Source organism: Giraffa tippelskirchi, chromosome 6, assembly GCF_054371585.1.
Source record: "Giraffa tippelskirchi isolate mGirTip1 chromosome 6, T2T-mGirTip1v1.2.pri, whole genome shotgun sequence".
Taxonomy (NCBI): domain Eukaryota; kingdom Metazoa; phylum Chordata; class Mammalia; order Artiodactyla; family Giraffidae; genus Giraffa; species Giraffa tippelskirchi.
The window spans coordinates 122,327,479-122,349,417 of NC_137280.1; the positions used below are offsets into that span (position 1 = coordinate 122,327,479).

The following is a 21,939-nucleotide window of genomic DNA, read 5'->3' on the forward strand; positions in this document are numbered from 1 at the left end:
CTTTGCCCATTTTTAACCATTGTTTTCTATTGAGTTCTATATTTTATATATTTTGGATATTAACCCTTCCTCAGATTTATGGTGTGGTAGTATTTTCTCCCTTTCATAGGTTGCCTTTTCATTTTGTTGATCATTTTCTTTGCTGTGCAGAAGCTTTTAGTTTAATAAAGTCCTATTTTTTTATTTTTTCCCCTGTTTTCTTCCAGGAGTTTTATGGTTTCAGGTCTTAACATTTAAGTTTTAAATCCATTCTGAGTTAATTTTTGTGAGTGGTATAAGATAGGCGTCCAATTTCATTCTTTTGCAGGTGAACATCTAGTTATCCTAATACCATCTGATGAAAGACTATCCATTCCCCATTAAATATTCTTGGCTCCTCTGCCAAATATGAGTTGACCATATCCATGTGGGTTTATTTTTGGGCTCTCAGTTCTGTTCCACTGGTCTATATGTCTATACCATACTGTTTTCATTACCACAGCTTTGTCACGTACACTTGACGCTTGAACAATGTAGGGGTTAGGAGTACCAACTCCCCTCCACATGCAGTGGAAAACCCACATCTAACTTTATATCAGCTCTCCATATCCACAATTTCATATCCAAGACATGGAATCACAGATAGTGCAATACTATAGCAGTTAGTGGAAAAAAAAATTCAGATAAGTGGCCCCTCGCAGTTCAAAACCCATGTTGTTCAGGGGCCAAATGTATTTTGAAATCAGAGAGTGTAATGTCTCCAACTATGTTCTCCTTTTACAAGATTGCTTTGGCTATTCAGGGTCTTTTGTGATTCCATTCAAATTTTAAGAATGTTTTCTCTATTTTTGTGAAAAATGCCATGGGAATTTTGATAGGGATTGCAGTGAATCTACAGATAGCTTTGGGGAGTATGAACATTTTAACACTCTTCTTTTGATGCAAGAACACAGGATATCTTTCATTTGTGTCTTCTTCAATCTCTTTCATCAAGTTTTCAGTGTACAGATCTTTCACCTTCTTGGTTAAATTTATTATTAAATGTTTTATTGTTTTGACACTATTTAAAATGAGATTGTTATCTTTATTTCTTTTTCAGATAGCTATCAGTGTATAGAAATGCAACTGATTTTTGTATGTTGATTCTGTATTCTATAAATTTACCAAATTTGTTTTTAAGTTCTAACAGTTTTTTTGGTGTCTTGTAGGGTTTTTTATATACAGAACCATGTTATCTGCAAACAGACAATTTTATTTCTTCCTTGCTAATTTGGATGCCTTTTATTTCTTTCTCTTGCCTAATTACTCTGGCTAGAGCTTCCAGTACTATGATCAAAAAGAGTGGTGAAAATGGGCACCCTTGTCTTGTTCCTGACCTCAAAGGAAAAGCTTTCAAACTTTCACCATTCAGTATGATGTTAGCTATGGGTTTGTCACATAGGGCTTTTAACATGTTATGGTATAATCCTTCTATACCCAATTTGTTGGGATGTTGAATTTTGTTAAACACTTTTCCTACTCTATTAAAAAGAAGTTATGGCTTTTATCCTTCATTCTATGAAAGTGGTGTATCATCTTTATTGATTTACCTTGAATCACCCTTGCATCCCAGGGATAAATCTCAGTTGATCATAGTATATGATCCTTTCATCAGATCATATTTTACCAGATCATACACATACTGTTTGCTAGTATTTTGTTAAAAAAAATTTACTTTAATACTTGTCAGGGATATTGGCCTATAGTTTTCTTTTGTTGTAGTGTCCTCATCTCACTTTGATATCAGGATAATGCTGGCCTTGTTAAAATGAGTTTGAGGGTGTTTCGTCCTCCTCAAGTTTTGAGAAGAGTTTGAGAAGGACTGGTGTTAATTCTTCTTTGAAATTTGGTAGAATTCACCAGTGAAATGATCCAGCCATGGGCTTTTCTTTGTTGAGAGATTTTTGCTTACTGATTAAATCTCCTTAATTATTATTGGTTTGTTCAGATTCTCTACTTCTTGATTCAGTCTTCATATTTTATATGTTTCAAAGAATTTATCCATTTATTCTAGGTTATCCAATTTGTTGGCATATAATTGTTCATAGTGGCCTCTTACAATCATTTGTATTTCTGTGATAACAATTGTAATGTCTCCTTTTTCATTTATAATTTTGAGTCCTCTCTCTTTTGTCATAGGTAGTTTAGCTAAAGATTTGTCCATTTTGTTTATTCTTTCAAAAAAACTCTTAGCTTCATTCATTTTTTTCCTACTGTTGTTCTAATCTATATTTCATTTGATCTCTGCTCTAATCTTTATTAATTCTTTCCTTCTGCTAATATTGAGCCTAGATTAAACTTCTTTTCTAATTCCTCCATGTGTAAAGTTAGGTTGTTTATTTGGAGATCTGAAGCCTTAAATCAGACAAAGGACACAAGCCATACTCAAGGGAACAAAATGAGGAACTTCAATAGTGTCTAGGGAACACAATACAAATTCTTTAATGACAAACATTAGGCATGAATGTTAGCACTATCCACTGCCTAAAACAACTATGGATGGAGCTTCTACGAAATCTGGCAGGAAGCCTAATATTAACAAAAATTGAGCAATAGAGCATAAGACAAATCTAATTTAACTTGGTTTTTAATGCCAAAGCCTAGGCCCTGCAGAAAAGAAAAACAAGTAAATGAATATAGAATTTTTTTTACAAGTAGTTCAAACCCCTACCCAACAATCACATCTTCAGCTATACGTGCTTTGCTCATGCCATTTTCTCTGCCTGGAAGACATCTCCCTAACCTTACCACTTTTCTTTTCTCTTAACTCTTATCTGTCCTTTAGAATTTAGCTCAAGCATCTTTCCCCTTAGGATGTGTTCTCCAAAGTTGCAGTTTTACATGCTTTCTTTCATGACACCCTTTAAGAAACTAATAATCACTGTACACCTACCACCTGTCAGGCACCTGATACATTTTTCCTTCATAACACTTATTTGCACTATCGGAAGACCATTTTCATTGACTTATTATCATTTTTTACCTTGCACCCTCTCCCACACATCTCAGAGCCTAGCCTGTGTGTCTGGGGGTCTTTAGTGAATAACTCAAAGCTCCTATGAAGTACTAGGTGCTAGAGATTAAAATGATTCAGAAATTGTTGTCCCTGCCCTCAGGGAGCTCATGAACTACAGAGAAAAGAGGAGATAAACAGTTATAACATACAATAGGATGAAATATGTGATAAATAATGGCATTGGTACAACAAACATGTGAAAAGATGCTCAACATCACTAATTATTAGAGAAACGCAAATCAGAACTACAATGAGGCATCACCTCACCCTGATCAGAATGGCCATCATCAAAAAGTCTACAAATAATAAGTACTGAAGAGGGTGTAGAGAAAAGGGAATCCTACTACGCTGTCAGTAGGAATGTAAATTGGTGCGGCCACTATGGAGAACAGCATAAAAATTCCTTAAAAAATAAAAATAGATTTACCATATGATCCAGCAATTCCATTCCTGGGCATATATCCAGGAAAGACAAAAACTCGAATTCAAAAAGATACATGTACTCCATATCTTGGCTATTTACAATAGCCAAGATAAAAAAGTAACCTAAATGTCCATTGACCAATGAATGGATATAGAAGATATGGTATATACATTTTTTTCATGCTGTGAATATATATATTCATTAATATGTACAGAAATTTGTTAATTTTCCTTTTCCTTCCCTTTTTAACTGTATTTTGTTTCTTCATATGTTAACATCCATAAAATGTATGTATGTACATTTCTGCAGAGTTAACATCATAGAAAACTAGATGGCATCTAGCAGCTAATGGCATATTATGGCTTAATGACAGTGTTTCTCTTTTTCTTTTAAGTGGAAAAGCACTGATAATGATGCATTTTACAAATGATAAATGTCTTTAAGACTTTTTCAAAGTAATAAATAGGTGTTGGTGGTAGTAAAAAAAAAGAAAAATAAGAAGCTATGGTGTGTGTGTGTGTGTGTATAGACTTCCCTGGTGGCTCAGCTGGTAAAGAATCTGCCTGAAATGCAGGAGACCTGGGTTTGATCCCTGGGTTGGGAAGATCCCCTGGAGAAGGGAATGGTACCCACTCCAGTATTCTGGCCTGGAGAATTCCATGGACTGTATAGTCTATGAGATCTCAAAGAGTCGAACACAACTGAGCAACTTTCACTTTCACATATATCACCATTATATGTGTGTGTGTGTGTGTGTGTGTGTGTGTATAAAACGTTATATATACATAACAGAATACTACTCAGCCATAAAAAAAAAAAAGCCACTTGCAGCAACATAGATGGACCTAGAGATTGTCATACTAAGTGAAGAAATTCAGAGAGAGCAAGGTAAATATCACATGACATCACTTAGATGTGGAATCTAACATTATGATTCAAATGAACTTATTTACAAAAGAGACATAGACTCACAGACACAGAAAACAAACTTATGGTCATCAAAGGGGAAAGAGTAGGGGAGAGACAAATTAGGAGTTTGGAATTAATAGATACACAATACTATATCTAAAATAGATAAGCAACAATGATTTACTTTATAGCACAGGGAACCATGGGGCTTCCCTTGTGGCTCAGCTGGTAAAGAATCTGCCCGCAATGTGGGAGATCTGGGTTCGATCCCTGGATTGGAAAGATCCCCTGGAGAAGGGAAAGGCTACCCACTCCAGTATTTTGGCCTGCAGAATTCCCTGATAGCTCAGTTGGTAAAAAATCTGCCTGCAATGCAGGAGACCCCAGTTCAATTCCTGGGCCAGGAAGATCCGTTGGAGAAGGAATAGGCTATCCACCCCAGTATTCTTGGGCTTCCCTTGTGGATAAGCTGGTAAAGAATCTGCCTGTAATGAGGGAGACCTGGGTTTGATCCCTGGGTTGGGAAGATCCCCTGGAGAAGAGAAAGGCTGCCCACTCCAGTATTCTGGCCTGGAGAATTCCATGGACTGTATAGTCCCTGGAATCCTAAAGAGTCGGACACAACTGAGTGACTTTCACTTTCACAGGGAACTCTATATTCAATATCTTATAATAACCTATAATGGAAAAGAATCTGAGAAGGTATATATAACTGAATCACTTTGCTATACATCTGAAAATATCATAACATTGTAAATCAACTGTATTTCAATAAAAAAGAAAAATAATGGCACGAGCAAAGGAAGCTCTGATAAAGAAGAGGTTGTATGCACAGCCTTCATACAGAAAAACTCATTCAATGTCCTGAACCTGTCTTGCAACAAAGCTCAGCAAACATGCACCTTGGCCTTACAAATAGTCTGCATACCCCTCACTGTTGAGCTCAGTGAGAATGAGTGCTTTTGCACTTTATTTCTTTCTTTATAGAGTTAAATTGCACTTTAGAAGCTAGGTATTCTCCCTTTCATGTGGTTGCCTTGACAAAGACAAAGTTGAGACCAAAGAAAGAGAGAGAGGCCAAAAGAAAATGCATGGCATCTGCAATCTTTAATCTGCAAGTGTATGTAGGTGTTGCAATCACTCTATTATTGGCCTTCAAGCAGCTGGTTCAGTTGGAAATCAAGTTTATGAACAGAACTGCTGCAACCATAAAGGATTTTTCCCCAGTGATTAAGCACTAAAATGATAGGTGTTAAATAAATACAAAGAAAAGAGAGAGCTTCGCGGGAGTCATTCTGTCTCTATCAGAATTCGAAAGGGAAAGCCAACTGACTGAGAGTGGGTGGGGAAGAGTCAGACTTCACTAGGTGGTGGTGTTCTGACTTCTGTTCTCAAACCCTGATGACGCTCACCCAGCAAGTTCCTTCCAAAAGGGCATGGGCAAAATAGGAAAAGTACCTCCGCAGCTCATTCATAACCTTGAACGCCTTCCCCATGTGGGCAGGGTTGACAGTGATGGTTCTTGGGTTCTTTTCATCATCCCCAGTCTGTATCGGGGGCTGGGAGCTTGGTTTGATGCTGTGAACAGGAAGGGAGTGGGAGAGGAGAGAGAGGATCACATGTTGGCAAATTCATTGATCCAACTGTCACAAACCCATCCATTTGCCCACCCACCAGGGGCATCTCTGTCAGCCTGTTCTCTTCACCACAAGCCCAGAAGAGAAGGAAATCACTGGGTCAGGAATTTCTTCAGGATCTTCCAGTGCAAAATGTACCCCTCAGACCCTAGTTCAGCTTCTTCCACCAAGCACTGGTGTGACTTTGTGGGAGGTCCTTATTCTCCATCTCTCCATCCCTAAAAGGGCATGGGGTGAGGAGAGACTAAGCACTGTACCACTCACTTCACAGGGATGTAGGTTCATTCAACAAACATTTAGTGGAGCTTACTATGTGCCAAGCACTGTGTTTAAATTCAAGAGAAACACAATAGGTAAGTCACAGATCATGCTTTCACAAAGCTTAGAGTTTAGTGATGGAGAAAGCCAAGTCAACATATAAACATATCAGAGTATTATGATCTGATTGGAATTACAATAGCACAAAGGGATTCCCAAGTGTGCTAGCGGTGAAGAACCTGCCTGCCAATGCAGGAGACATAAGAGATGCAGGTTTGATTCCTGGGTAGGAAGATCCCCTGGAGGAGGAAATGGCAACCCACTCCAGTATTCTTGTCTGGAGAATTCCATGGACAGAGGAGCCTGGTAGGCTATGATCCATAGGGTCGCAAAGAGTTAGACACAATTGAGACAACTTGGCGTGCACGCCCTCACAGAAGCACAAAGGATAGGCAACTATCTCAGTGATGGCAGGTTGAATAAACCTTACTAGAAGCTGAGGAAGAAGAGAAATCTTCGGGAATAGCAGAAATTAACCAGGTAAGACGGAAGATGGAGAAACAGAGGAAACAATATGAACAAAGACCTAGAGAAAAGGAGTCCAGTGGGATCAGAGCACTAGAAGTTCAGTAAAACTAAAAGAAAGTATCAAGAGAAAGGTCTAGAAGACTGAGTAGTCTTATAAGTGCCACATAAAAACAAAGCTAAGGAGTTTGGATTTCATTCTAAAACAATGAGAAGTCCTGAGAGTTTTAAGCAAAGAAGCGGAGCAGGAAGCAAGTGAATACATGTGTGCTTCAGGAAGATCACATTGGCCATGGCGTGGAGAATAGTGGCATAAGAGTGAAAGCTTTGGAGAAACCATAATCCCATAGAAAGACAAGGGATTTTAACTGCTATAAAATGACTATATGTGGGCTAAGTGAGCAGGTGGTGACTAGCAAGAGGCACCTATAATCTCAAAGCCTTCTACACCAAAGACAAAACACTCAAATTCCTGTGGGATGCCAGCGAGATGCTCAATCACTTGCGAGCAACATATCTCAACTTGATGGTGGGGTGGGAAAGAAGAATCCAAAAAATGAGCAAGAAAAGGACTTTCTCCCCAAACTGATAAAACTATTCAGCTCCAGGTCAAGTGTGGGAACTTGGAGTTATGTCTGTTTGGACCAGGCTAAGCTTTCCCTTCTCACAGAACACCAGAACCTTCTCCACTGGTGTAGATTTGGGGACCCACAGTTCACACCAATTCTAAGACACTGACAGTAACTTTCTTTGCCTTTCTCTAGTGGGCCTCTCTTGATGTTACCACCTAGCCTTGCAAACTGGCTCATAACCATAGCAACCCCTTTCTATGGTTAAGATAAAATTTTGGAAACCTGAAAGTCTCTCTAGATCTCACACTGGGACTGGTAACATTGGAACATTCCAATATAACCAGCATGCCAGACCCACAGCTTGTCTAACCAGGACACTCGCCTCTACTGGCTTCCTTCCCACTTTTAGTTCAGCAGGAAAATGTAAGCCACAGACACCTGAACTGTGGGACTATCTGAATTCTGGGTGCAAAGAAGTTAGCTAAGCACAGGATGATAACTATCAAGGCAGAATCATGTGTTTAAAAACATTAAGAAAATTTCAAAACAGAGAATGTTATCAAGGAGAGGGAGGATCTAGTAAAAATTAAAAACTTCCTATTAAAACTTCCACAAATTATAATTTCTTTTATAACTTAAGTGTCCTTCCCTACTCTAGGCCAGATAGATGTAAATTTCTATTTTATACTAAAATTTTAATGATTTTGCTTTTGATGTTTAAGCCCTTATTTTATCTAATGTTGATTTTTATGTCACCATACAAAATACAGATCTAATTTTCTCCTGTAAGTTCCACTTATTGAATACTTTTTCTTTTTCCCCACTCACCTTGTTATGCCACCTTTAGACATATACCACAGAATGTTAAACATAAAATGTCCTAATGAATATTCTTGTCATCTTCTTCATTTTAAATTTAAAAAAGATGTTTGTGATGTTTCCTCATTGTATGTTAATTTTAGGATTTTTGTAGATGGCCTTTATCAAATTAAGAAACTCACATTTTAATTTTAATCATAAATTATATTAATTTTATCAAATATTTTTGTGAATCTAATGAGATGATCATATGGATGTTTCTCTTTAATCTGTTAATGTGGTATATGACATATTTTCTAATACTAAACTATATTTGCATTCCTGGAGTAAATTTAGAAACTGTAAAACACTGCACAAATATTCATTATAAATACTGTCTTCAAATTGCAGAGACTTAAACGCTAGGAAGAGAAAATATCTGGTATTGATCAGAGAACAACTAAAGGTTTCTGACAGAAACTTTATGAGATTAGAGCTCATAAAGGCCCAGTGGACAGAGATTATTAGTTCTATTTTACATATATGGGACAGATGTAAATCAAAGAGAGACATTCTGGAAGTGCTAACAACAATCTCCTGTGACTAGTAACTGGGAAGCTTGCTCTTCCTTGTTGTGTTAAGTCTTTGAATTTTCCAGTCTTCCAGGATGGCCCAGTAGGTTAAGTCTTGCCTCCTCTATGAAGTCCTTTGACTACTTCATTCCTAAGTGATCTCTGCCTCCCCTAAACTTTTATAGTATTTCTGGCCTGTAGCTCAACTGCACATAGAATACAAACCCGTGTTTGATGACCTTTTCATAGCACATATTTGAACACCCAGCCCCCTCATGCTAGACTCCATATTCCTGGTAAGCAGGGACAATGTGTCCAAGGACTCTCAACAGCTTAGCCTGCCCAGCAGAAGGCCATGCTCACAGTAGGTCTTCATGACATATTTATCATCAATGAAGTCTGATCTGAAAACCCTCCACTTTGTCCCTGTGGGCGGTAGACAGTAGAGCAGAATGGGGATGGTCTGCCCCAAACATTGCCCCCAACCCTAAGAATCTTAAAAATGAAAGTAAAGTTGGACTTCAAAATTAAACTATAAATTAATAAACATAAAATCTTATAATAGTTATAAGAGTTATAAACAAAAATACATAAACTGTAAACATCAGGCCCTCTTTCATGGCATGCCACCTCCCATAGCCTTTTCTCCCACCCTCCCCTCTCCTCTAAAGTCCAGATCCATCTATCCAGTATCTGAACTGACTCCCCAACTTAGATTTTTCATAGTAACTTATACTCAACTGATGCTCCCCACCCTCTCTGAAGCCTATTCGTCTTTCTGTACTCTCTGTCTCAGAGTCATACCCAACTACCCACTCACCTATGCAAGGCAGAAACTGGGATATCATCTTTGATGTCTTCTTCCCTCCCTCTCTCACTTCACATACTACCACAAGTCCCATCAGTCCTAGGTCCTTTAATCTCTCTCAACCCCATTCCCATCTCACAGTCACTGCTACCACAACTTTGGTCCAGACCATCATGCTCTCTTACCTGGGTTACTACAGTAACTTCCTCACAGACTTCAGAATGATCTTTACAGAATGTCACTGTATGCATGGCACGTCCTATGTGAAACCTCTCACTGGTTCCTCACTGCACACAGAAGAAATCTCAGAGACCCCGCCTGGTGCTTCATCATCTCATTGCTGTCCTGAAGACTTTCTGTTATTCAAGTACTAAAATACTCACAATTGCCTAAATATACCAAGCTCTTTTGCCCTATCCCCACCCATTGTCCCCTATGTCTAGCTCATTTTCACCAACCCTCAGACCTCTTGCTGACGGTCTCCCACTTTGCAGGCAGGTTCTTTACTTTCTGAGCCACCAAGGAAGCCCATTAGTAAAGTAATTAGGAAGAGATGAGTCTTTACTATGTCTTTAATATAATTTATTAGTAAATCACATAATTTTTTAATAAGGGCTGAATTTAATGACTGACTCACAAAATTCTTAAAAATTTAACAAGCAGCTCTAGCAAGTAGGTGAGTGCTGGTTCTTGCATACCACTGCCCACCCTACATTTTGAGCTCCATGAGAACCAGGATGGTGTCTTATTTCCCTCTGTATCATTAGCCTATGGCACATGGCAGGTACTCAATAAATGATTACTGAGTAACTGAATGGATGGATAAGTAAATGAGGTATAACTACCAACTACCCCATCTTTTCTCACATCCTCTAAAATAATTATAGCTTTATCCCTCTCAACTTCCCCCTCTGTCCTTTCCCAAAGGAGGTGGGAGGGGGAGGGGGAGGGGAGGGGCTTTCTTAGCCAAACTAGTTTGGGGCATTGGTGATACAGAATCAGGAGGCTCTTGACAGGAAGCGGGGTGGGGGAGGTGGCAGGGGTAGACGAGAAAGTCACACTCCTCTAGAGAAGAAGGAAGAAAGCAAGAAGAGTTACTGCCTGTGGCGTTAGTTCTTAGGCTCTTTCCATCACTAAGAAAAATCCAGGCAATGAATAGAAAGGACAATAGCATGCATGTCAGCAAAGCAAGAGACATAGAAACCTTGGAGCATCTAATTGTCCAGATGTGTTTGGGGGAATCTGCCAAATGAGGAACTCTGGAGCATCCAGGGTGTGAGAAAATGGAGAGGAGGGGAAAGGGGAGTCTAAGAAACACGGCTGAGAGTTAAGAACTGCATCCCTGCTGAAAATCTTCAAGAGATGCAAATAAAGTTCAGGCAGCATGGGCCACACTGATAGAGCCCAAGCACATGACGGTCCAGCTATAAATGAGACAGAATAAAGAGAGGCAAAGTCACCTACAGGGGTCAACACAACTCTGTGAGTTGGAGGAAGGCTATGCCGAGTGCATTAAAATCCCTCAATAAAGAAAATGTCCTTTAAAAAAAAAAAGGCTAGAAATTGTCCTTTAGAAAGGGAAATCAAAAAACAAGAACCAGGCTGAGAAAGCTCTTGGCCCAGCTTACCCCATACTATCTATGGAAGAAATGATTTAATCATCAATCATTAGGTTCAGCCTCATGTCAGATCCCTGCTGTGGAACTTGAAGCCTATAAACACTCAAATGCCCTTACTCAGTCCCCAGCTCACAAATGCAGCCTCTTGATCAAGTTGGCTTCCCCTGGGGCTCTCCTTCAGGAAGCAAGAAAGTGTGGTAGCAGGCCCTCAGGAACATTGTGCCAGTAAAACTTTTCATCACAAATTAATAAAATGACACTCTGACTGCTGTACCTCAGTTTCTCATGATGGGTTCATCAGCATGACTCCACTTCTTCAGGTCTGGGCAGCAAAGGACAAGAGAAGATTTTGGAACCTACCGGGCTCTGGGAGAACTAGCATATTTCTCAATCCTAAAGTTCAAGGCCAAAGTGACCCAACTGAGATTTCTGCATCTGGACAAATGAACGACCTGGCACTTGAAGATACCCAGGTCACGGGATTCAGGGTGTGATAGTGCTGCCCTGTCCTCAAGGAACACCCACACACACAGACTGCTATAGAGCTCCATGTTCTCCTACTTTTTAACTTGCGCCACCTCAGTTCAAGCATCAGTTGATTCCCTGCAACAGGCCACACAGACCCAGGGAAGATAATGCATCAGTAAGCTATGGTTCCTGGGTAGTAACAGTTAACATTTACTGAAAGCTTACTTTACCTCTACTATCTCATTTTATCTTCAGAACAACCCTATAAAAGATAACCTCCTCAGGCACTAAGATAAAACTTGTCCAGAAATCCCACATAACTACTAAGTGGAGAACTGACACTCAGACCCATGTCTAATTCACTCCAGGGCCTATGCTCTTCACAGCAATGTCCACTGTCTTGGGATAATGTCCACAGTCCAACAGGCCAAGGGAGACTCAATCCTTATGATCCACTCTCTGAGGTTCTTCATGGTGTGGCCAAACCAAGCCAATGAAAAAGACTGAATCCTCTAGCACCTGTGCCATGGCACTATTTCACTCCACTGACTGTGGGGAACTACAGCATGTACTGGAGTTAATATTATTAATTGGACAGAACTCAGAATTTTCATACAAGCCCGTCATGATGCATCAAAGCTGGTCAGCAGCTGCTGCCATTCTTGTAATGTGCTCTTTCATAAACCAGTTCAAGAACAGGTATGTTACTAATCACATTCCTAACAGTCCAATTCACAAATAGCTTCCTTCCAAACCAAGAAGGCAACCACTTCAGCAGGCTGCGTAAAAATGCAAAATATAAGAAAAACATGAGTTTAGACAAACAGAATGAGACAAAGGGAGAGAAAGACTGAAAGAAAACACAGCCCTCATTATGTGGCCTTTGGGAAGCCAAACTTCTATTAGGTTTGAATAGGAGAGCTGAACTCTTCCATGTGTGTGGTTTTGATAGAGGTTACAATAGACTTTCACAAGTTAAAAAGAAAAGTCCACGAAAGCAGGGCTGAGAGTCTGAAAATCATTTTAAATTATAAAAAGTTACAGATTTGTAACTTGACAACCATTGAACTTGATAGAAAAAAAAATTTAAGAACAAAACATGTTCAAGTTATTTTTTATACAGTGCATTAATGCTCTTTTCAGTCTAACCTAGTTTCAAGGTTTATCCAGAAATTGAAAAAAAAATTAGGTCAATTCTATGATGGCAAATTTCATCAAATAAAACCCTTGCTTTAGAAAACTTACCCCAAAATGTTCTTGTATGGATGTGTCTTAACAATATAGAACCTACCAGTGTCACGTTTCCACATCACTTCCTTTGTGTTTATATGGCGTTTGTCTGTGTTGCTGTTTAGAGTAAATAAACTGTTTATATAAAGGAAAAAAAACAATATAGAACTTAGCAAACAGCAAAAACCCAAAAGCTCAAATCTGGGTATGGGGAAATCAAGAAGTTTCTTCCAAGTGACTTTGTTTTCTTGCAGTTGAAAACCTTGCTTCACCAAAAATTATTTCCAAGATGGAAAGTTTGGTTTCAATTATCATGGTTGAAATGCACATATGCTTCAGGCAGCAGTGATGCCCAAAAATTTCTACAGAAGTTTCCACCCATGCCTTCTACGGGTGGGAGAGGGCTGAGAGGAAGAGAAAGCCTGGGGTGTTGAACACTTGCTCTTCCCTGGGTCTTGCCAGTGATACACTGGGCGTTGTAAAACTCAGCGTTTGGAGAGATTTGGCTGCCTACATCATGATGTATTTTTTTTTAAATAAGATCTGTTCCTGATCAAGGATGGAAAAATAAGCTCTCAGGGTTCTAAGAGCAGGCTGTCCTCCATAAGGATGAGCCATTCTCTCTCTTAGGACTGCCCTCATAAATTTAAGGCACAGTGTTGGGCACACAATGCCCCTTGCAATAAGAGATATCCTGATGCTTCTGATAAAGAAAACCACCACAATTTTAAGAAAAATGGACAGCCAACATCCCCTTTTTGTGATGCTTCTTCTAAAAGTTGTGATTCTCTGCAATTCTTGTGAATATCCCAAAGACTATGCCTGGAAATTTTTTTAACTGTGGTAAAATACATGTAACCTGAAATTAACCCTTTTAAGAATATAGTTCAGAGGCTTTAAGTACGTATATGTTCTTGTGCAACCATCTATTTCCAGAACTTTTTCATTTTCCTAAATTAAAACTCCATGCCCATCAAGCATTTCTCCCTCTCCCCAGACCCTGGCAACCAGCAGTCTACTTTTTGTCTCTATGAATGTGACCATTCTAAACACCTTGCATAAGTTGGGAATTTACTGTAATCCATCCACAAGACTGACTTCTAGAACTTAAATAAAATCCCAGTAGCCAAGCTACTGTCATTTTCAATGTGCTCTACATATACACACACACAATTTGTCACTGTAGTGATGTCATGGTTCCAAACCACTAAAGCATCTGAAGCCTCAGGGTGTCTATAAAAAGGAGGACTAAGGTACAGCTTCCTAGGTGGCGCAGTGGTAAAGAACCTGCCTAACAATGCAGAAGATGCAAGAGACTCGAGTTCAATTCCTGGGTCAGGAAGATGCCCTGGAATAGGAAATGGCAATCCACTGCAGTAGTCTTGCTTGGAAAATTCCATGTGGCTTGTAGGCTATAAATCCATAGGAATCAGAGTCTGACAGGACTGAGCACACATATGTGAGCGCACACACACACACACACGTAAGTGTTGATGAACCCTACAAGAGGAAGTACCAAGCCCTGTGTGGTATCTCACTGTGAGGAGACAGTTTAGGTGGATGTAAGATGACGACCTGATAGCCTCTTAATTTTCTCATGGGAATGGTCCCACAAAATCTGCTTTGGATTATAAATATAGGAAGGCCTTAAAATAAGCCTTGGTTAGTATCCAAAAACAAATCATGGAGTACAACAGGGCAATAGATGAACACTAACAATAATAGCAACTACGATTTACTGAGAACTTACTCTGTGCCAGAAAAACTTACTAGGTGCTTTATCTATATTGCCTCCTTTGATCTTCACAACAACTCTGTGAGATATGGATACTGTTCCTCTACATCAAAAAGAAAATTAATTCTGAAAAAATGTGACACACTCAAGGTCATACAGTTTATGAAATAGATTCACTGCAAGCTCTAAGTTACCCCAAAGCCCATGTTTTAATTAATAGCCTTTTAAGGTAGAAGTTATTTTCAAACCCTCATGGCAAAGAAAGAAAATTGTTCATTAGAAATCTCTTGGCTGAAAATTCTTAATGCTTAAAAACAGCCCCAATTAAGCTTCAGCAGGTTAAATGTGGAAGAAGGAGACTTAGGATCCCTCCAGTCTCTAGAGGTCTGACATGTGATCCTAGGCCAGTTACCCAGTTTCTCTAGCCCTGAGTTTCCCAGGAAACTTGTGAAAGAAGCCTACTTCCCCCTTTTCTCCCCTGCCTCAAAGCATTCCATGGGGTCAATTACCCATGCTGAGATAATAAGGCTGATAGCCAAGGATGAACCTATTGGCCAGAGGTTTCAATAGCCTCTCGGAGAGGCGATTTTTAGTTATTGGAGCTTCCCACAAAAGTCCTCAGCTAATCAGCAAATAATTATCTAATACCTACTATGTGTCCAGCCACACAGTAGATAATGTGGAGTATTCAGGGGTACAGGCAACATTCTTGCCCTTGAGGACCTATCCCCCACTGTGGGAACTTACAAGATATATGAAACAAAAGCACAAAAACATCTTGTGGGTGGGCCTATTATTCAGTACCCAACTATGAGATTCAAACTAGAAGTAATGAAATTAGGAAGAACATCTGCCAGAACCAGAAGACCTTAAGTTTCCAAGACAAAGTGGAATTTTAAAACAGCCTTGATAGATGAATAACTTCTGGAAAACTGAAAGCAAAAGGCATTCCAGGCAAAAGAAACTCTGGAAGCTAAGGATCTGAGACTGAATGTAGTAGTGCACAGGATGAGTGATCACAAGAGAGACCCACAGATCTCTCGGTAGGGGTATATGAGTGAGCAGTGGGAATGAAGACTGGAGCCAGATTTCAGAAGACTTGAATGCCTGGCAGGGTAAGCTGGTCTTAGAGTGGGAACAAAAGGTAGTGAGCTTGGTGGCCTGGTGAACACTGGAAGCTGCAAGGTTTGGATTTCTCTGCTTTTGATAGAAGGAAAGCAAAAGAACACGTGTAAAAACTAAGGGTTGCAATGCCAAAGACCTCAGCCATCCCAGTTGAAAGGCACCAGAGTGCTGAAGAACAAGAGAGCTCTTAGGAGGCCAAGGCTTATTACATTTTGGAACACAAAACTGAGAACATAGTAAGTACCACAAAATGCTTGGGAAGCAGTGCTTTGATCTACTGTTGCTAGTCTCAAATGGACCTTTCAGTCCTAATATGTAAGCAAACAGGCTTGATCTAGAATCTCTAAACCTCCAATCATATCACCCCTGCCCTCTGTTAGCTACTAGACCAATACGAGAAGGTGAGGACACTGCACACTTCTGCCCTAAGGAAGCAGGCTTTCAGATGCTCTGTCACCCAGGGGGCTACACAGAATTCAACACTAAGCTCCTGTTGCAAAGGACACTCAAGGAGAGACACTCAACCAGCAGTACATTCAGTCTAAAAAGTCCCAGTTCTCTTCCTAGGAGTTATGTCAAGAAACACAGCCCCTGGGGACCTCTTCAGACAAGAGGACACTATACAACCCTGCCAATTCCTAATGGGGTTTAGAGAGGTTTAATGACATCATTGTGCCCCCATGAGATGTAAGACTGGGGACAACCCATGCAAAAGAAATTGTTTATTGAGGTACACTCTAGGCATTGTTGACTTAGTTGAACCTGTTACCCTTTAGCCAGATGGTTACCATCTGAATCAAACTAGCGACTCAGGGCAGCAGCCCTCCTCCCTCAGGGGTCCATTGCCATGGCCTGACTGCTCTTAGTCTTCTCACCTCAAGGAAAAGGCAAGCCTCGTTCTCTACCAGCCAGCCGCAGACTCACAGAATGAAGAGGAGACGTTTTGGCACACAGAGAAGTGACCCGCTCCTGCACCACACTCAGCACCTTCACAGTTAAAGAATCAGAGCCTCAGATAACAGCCTTAAAATGTATTAAAATGCTTGGGACTGCCAGGAAAAAAAATCTCTCGCTAGTTAGATACAGCTCAACAGAAGTACTGAAATTCCCTTCTGGTAATTTCTATTTCATAAAGAAACCCCTGAGGAAAGGAGCAAGAGTTTCTCTAAAGAATATAACTTCCAGTATCATTAGGAAACTTTTCAATGCAAATAGAAAGTTTCGAGCAAGTGTCACCTGAATGGATTTCTCTCCTTCTTACTTGAACTTGTGTGTGCATACAGGTACACACACACACACACACACTCACACTCACACACACTTTTAGGAAAGACATCAGCTTGACATGCTTGTTGACAACTTGAGCAAGTACTCTATGCCAGGCCAGCCCTACTATGACATCAAAAAACACCCACCAAAGAAAAAACACCCCGGGGAAAGTAGCCAGGAAAGGGAAACGCCTCCCTGAAACAGCCTGATACAGCCCATGCTGAAACTCTTCCCGAACACCAGTCAGGAAGTCACTTCTTTCAGGGTGCTCCGCTGCCCTGCAAACCCAGACCTGTCTCTGCGGAAGCCAGATCTCTGGGGAAAGGGGTTTCCCTTGTCTGACTCTGCGACCAGGTCTTCCAACCCTGTCTAACCAACGCCAATACAAAAGCTGGTGGCTGCACTGTGAGTGCGTGTACACACACACACACACACACACACACAACTTATACACACGTACATACCTTTCCCCGTCCATTGTGTGAGGCCCAGCCAGGGTGGCAGCTGCTGAGCTGTGCCTGCACCGGAGGATCCTAGCTCTGTTCTGCTCGGTTCTCCCAGCCAACCAGCGGGAGATCTGATCAGCAGCAGTGATTCAGCATGGCTGCAAATGAAGCCACCTCCCTCTCGATCCTCCTTCCTCTGACTTACTCTCGGCAGCTTCTACCGCAGAATCAGCAACAGCAGAAAACGTCTTACCCAGAGCTCCCTGCAGCCCTTTCAGCTGCTAAAAGCAGCAACCCACTTGCTCCCCCTCCCCCGCAGGCTTGCTGCTCCTCTGTCTCCTAGGAACAGCGCAGCAACAGCAACCCAAGTGCAAGGCCACCTTTCCAGCTGCTTCCACATCTGCCCAGGCATCCCCAGGCGACCAGCCGACCCCAGTACCTCCTGCCTCCTCTGCCTAGACTGAAAAGACTTGGGCAGTTCCTCACTAGCCCGAGAAATATTGGTCCCCACCTCCTCCCCTGCCCCCATAGGCTGTGAGGCTGTCAGCCTGGCCGGATTGCTGGAATGAGGAGGCCCCTCTGTGGCTTCCAGTGGACTTTATCCACCTGGGGAAATTGACTTGTAGGTCACACCTTATTTTCCAATTCCTCCTCCCAAAATCTACAACAGCTCTGAGAGTCTGATAGATGAAGAGACGTTAGTTAGGGTAAAAGAGCCTGATGGAATGGAGAAGAATGCAGAAAGAAGTTAAGAAAAAGGGAACTGAAACAAATACTATTTTACTGCAAGAGGCTAAACTGCAGTAAAGCCATCACAATGGGACCATACATTTATTTCCCCAGGCCATACTGAAAGACCACAAGTTCCATAGCACAACCCTAAAACACCTTCCTAAAGTCTCTCATGTTAAAATCTGACTTAAGCTGGAGCTCCAACCAGTCAGTCTCCAACTAAATCCCCCATCTCCAGTCAAAGACCTCTCACACCCTGGAATCTCCAATTGCCTTCCAAGCCTCAATTCTGACCCACCTATGCGAAAACATAACATAGGGGGCACGCTGGAGGCTGGTCTGTACCTCATAGCCACAGTCAAGGGGCATAATTGGGGCAATCAGCCACTGGTGTTTGCGTGCTCAGTCCCTTTCAGTTGTATGACTCTTTGCAACCCTATGGGCTGTAGCCCACCAGACTCCTCTGTCCATGCGATTATCCAAGCAAGAATACTGGAGTGGGTTGCCATTTGCTCCTCCAGGGGATCTTCCCAACTTAGGGATCAAACCTGCATCTCCTGTGGCTCCTGCACTGGCAGGCAGATTCTTTACCACTGAGCTAACCTGGGAAGCTTAGCCACAAAAATGGGTTAAGAAACTTCCTTGATGCCTCAGAAAGACCACACACGTGCATCTCTTTTCTTGGAATCCTCTGTGTCACGTCTCTGCTCTTCAGGACCCATATTACCACTAGCTGGCTGAGTGACTTTCAGTAAGTCTTTTCCCTACTCTCGACCTCAGCCCCTCCTCCATAACGTATCGAGTCCCTTTCAGCTCTAAAATCACGACTCTAAAAATGTCTTAAATGTTCCATTTTTCTTCTCATTAGGCTGTAAGATTGTTTAAGAAGTAATTTTTACTGGACTCTGAAGTTTTGAGGGAGATTTAAGGAAGATAATATGAAGTATGTGAAAGTATGAGGGAGGCTTAGTAAACCTATTATAGTTGTAATTTTGACCTGCTAAATTTCTTCACCACCAGAAAGCCTTGAGACCATAATGAGGGAAACCAGACACTGAGGTAACAGAAACTAGGAGTAACTTAAACTTCACACAGCCTCCTGAACTCAAACTGGCCAGCACTTTACTCTCAAGATTACTTCCCACCTCTGACACCGCAAAGTCCTCTTAAATGAGGCCATTAGGCCACTACCCAACTCATTCTTTCTCAAGTGAGAAGGGGCTCAGGAGATTTTATTTACACCCTACAGCCCTGTATCACTACTTCTTCCTTTCACAACAATACCCCTCCTATCTTTCTCCCTCTGCCCCTTCCTCTTCTAATCAGCCTTGTGGCCCTGCTCCAGATATTTCCTCTTGAGGTGAATCACAAGGACCAGAAGTTGAACATCACAAATAAGGAAACTGAACCCCAGAATCCGTGCCAGAGTGCAGACATCCACCAGGAAGACAAGTGGATGATTCATAAAAGGGATACGAGAGTAAGATGAGTCTCTCACAGCTTCATACCCCTAGCCACAACCTCACCATACAGGAAAGGGGGGACGTGTTACATAAAACAAACCAGAGAGAAATTTTGAAGATCAGAGAAGTAAATACTAAAGGACCAAGCATATTTCAGGTTTCACTGTATTACAACTATTGAGAGCCAGTATAAAATTTTTACAGAATTTCCTTTGCAACCTACTTTTGCAGTGCTAATGGATGTCACTACAATGTATGTGTGGAAACCGTACTGCTATCACCTGCACCTTATCCTCCACTCTATCCGTGAGTGATAAGCTGAACAGAGGCTTCTCAGAGAAGGGCGTCAGGAAAAGAAAGGCAAAACCAGTGTCAGAGCTGAACCAAGAATCAAAGTCTCCAGACTCCTGGCACAAAGTTGCCATCAGAATCTCCTCTACTATCAGTGCTATACTTTACACTTTCTACTTTATTATCCAAGCATTCTCCCACAGTTCAGCCACAGGCTGAAACTGCCTGCTCAAGGCTAACTGTCCTAACTGGATTTCAGATTCAGGAGAGTCACTATTGGATTCTTGCAATAGAGGAAAGTCAAAAGAACCAAAGTAGTGCCTTCCTGGAGGAAGAGGTCCCATGTTTGGAATTTCCAGCAGTAGGGTCTCACCTCCTTGCTGGGCCTCCACCCCATACCCAAAGCTTCTCCCACAGCTTACCAAGAGTCCCCACCTCTCCATTCCAGAACCATTTACCCAACCATGTACAGCAACTTTGTTCAGAATCTTCCAGCTCTGTGTGGCTGAGGAAAAAATCATGTGAGGAGAAGAAACTTTTTAAGTAGGTTTGGTCTAGAGAGTTCTCTTCTCCACACTCCATCCGTCCACTGGGAGCCTGCACAGCACAGCTTACCTGGAGGCAGTAAGCATGACCCATCAATCTTCCTTCTAAGTGTCTTTTTTTTCTTTTCTTGCTTTTATCCTCCTTCTTCAGAGCCTCACTCTTTCCCGGAAAATCCCATGGACAGAGGAGCCTGGTAGGCTACAGTCCATGGGGTGGCAAAGAGTCAGGCATGACTGAGCAACTTCACTTTCACTTTCAAAGCCTCAGTTCCTCACAACTGCAGGCATTAGAATACATACAGTGGTCCCACACCCACCTGTGCATCAAAGCAATCTGGTTGAAAGATAGGCATCAGGGGATCAAAAGACACAAGGAAACTTTCTAGGCTTAAAGTAGTGCTCCATATCTTGACTGTGACGATACTATACAATTGCATACAACTACTACATTTTATCAAACTAGACACTGAAGGAGGTGAAGTTTGTTAATTATATCTCAATAAACCTGGGGAAAAAAAAAAACACCACAGTACCAGGCTCCACCACACACCTATAGAACTGGGACCAACGGAGCAGGAATTTCAGCGAACTCCATAGGTGGAACTGCTGCTGCTGCTGCTGCTAAGTCGTTTCAGTCGTGTCCGACTGTGCGACCCCATAGATGGCAGCCCATCAGGCTCCCCCGTCCCTGGGATTCTCCAGGCAAGAATACTGGAGTGGGTTGCCATTGCCTTCTCCAATGCATGAAAGTGAAAAGTGAAAGTGAAGTCGTTCAGTCTTGTCCGATTCCTAGAGACCCCATGGACCGCAGCCTAGTAGGCTCCTCCGTCTGTGGGATTTTCCAGGCAAGAGTACTGGAGTGGGTTGCCATTGCCTTCTCTGATAGGTGACACTAATGCACAGCTAAATGGAAAGACCACAAAGAAAAGAACTCAGGCCATTAGAATCAGTCAGACCAGGATCTGAATATACTTACCAGAAATATAACCCTTAGCAAGGTACAAGTCTTAATTTCCTCATCTGCAAAAAGAAGATAATAATGGATAATAATAGTACCTACCCCCCAAGGTTGTTAGATTTCAAGACTATCAAGCACTTAGCAGAGAGCCTGGCCTGTAATAAACACTGAGTAACCATTAGCAGCTATAATTTGCATTGCCTAGGCCAATGCTACCAAACTATAGCTCTGTGAGTCCTTAGTTTTGAGGTCGAGAAGTCAGCCAGGTCACCTTGTGCCAGGAAGCATAGCCCTGCGCCTCTCCTGGAGTCATTCAGTGATTACTATTACCAACAGGTCACCAAGGACCAGGCAACACCAAAACTAAATTAAGGCCCACCCACAACTGTATCATCAAAACTTCCCCTCAGATTCCTGACTACTTTATTAGTAGACTCTTCCTGCAGCTGCTTAGCATGCCCCCAGCACAGCAAGTCAGGCAGAAAATGAAAATGAACTCAAGGTCTGAAAAAGTCAAAAGG

The 21,939-nt window shown here is 41.5% G+C and overlaps 1 protein-coding gene across 34 annotated transcripts in view; it reads right to left on the reverse strand.

The window, feature by feature from the left end:
• Positions 1-21,939, reverse strand: part of KLHL3 (kelch like family member 3) — a 289,234-nt gene that overhangs the window by 109,981 nt on the left and 157,314 nt on the right. For 15 of the 34 annotated variants that reach the window (XM_081500695.1, XM_081500692.1, XM_081500696.1 and 12 more), the window contains one exon: positions 5,826-5,945. The exons of 8 other annotated variants lie outside the window; for them this stretch is intronic. In XM_081500695.1, coding sequence (XP_081356821.1) covers positions 5,826-5,945 — 120 coding nt within the window. Of the gene's footprint in view, positions 1-5,825; positions 5,946-16,589; positions 16,702-16,950; positions 17,060-17,447; positions 17,647-21,436; positions 21,481-21,939 lie in introns of those variants that run through there. 11 more of the 34 variants (XM_081500723.1, XM_081500706.1, XM_081500694.1 and 8 more) reach the window with 7 other exon arrangements.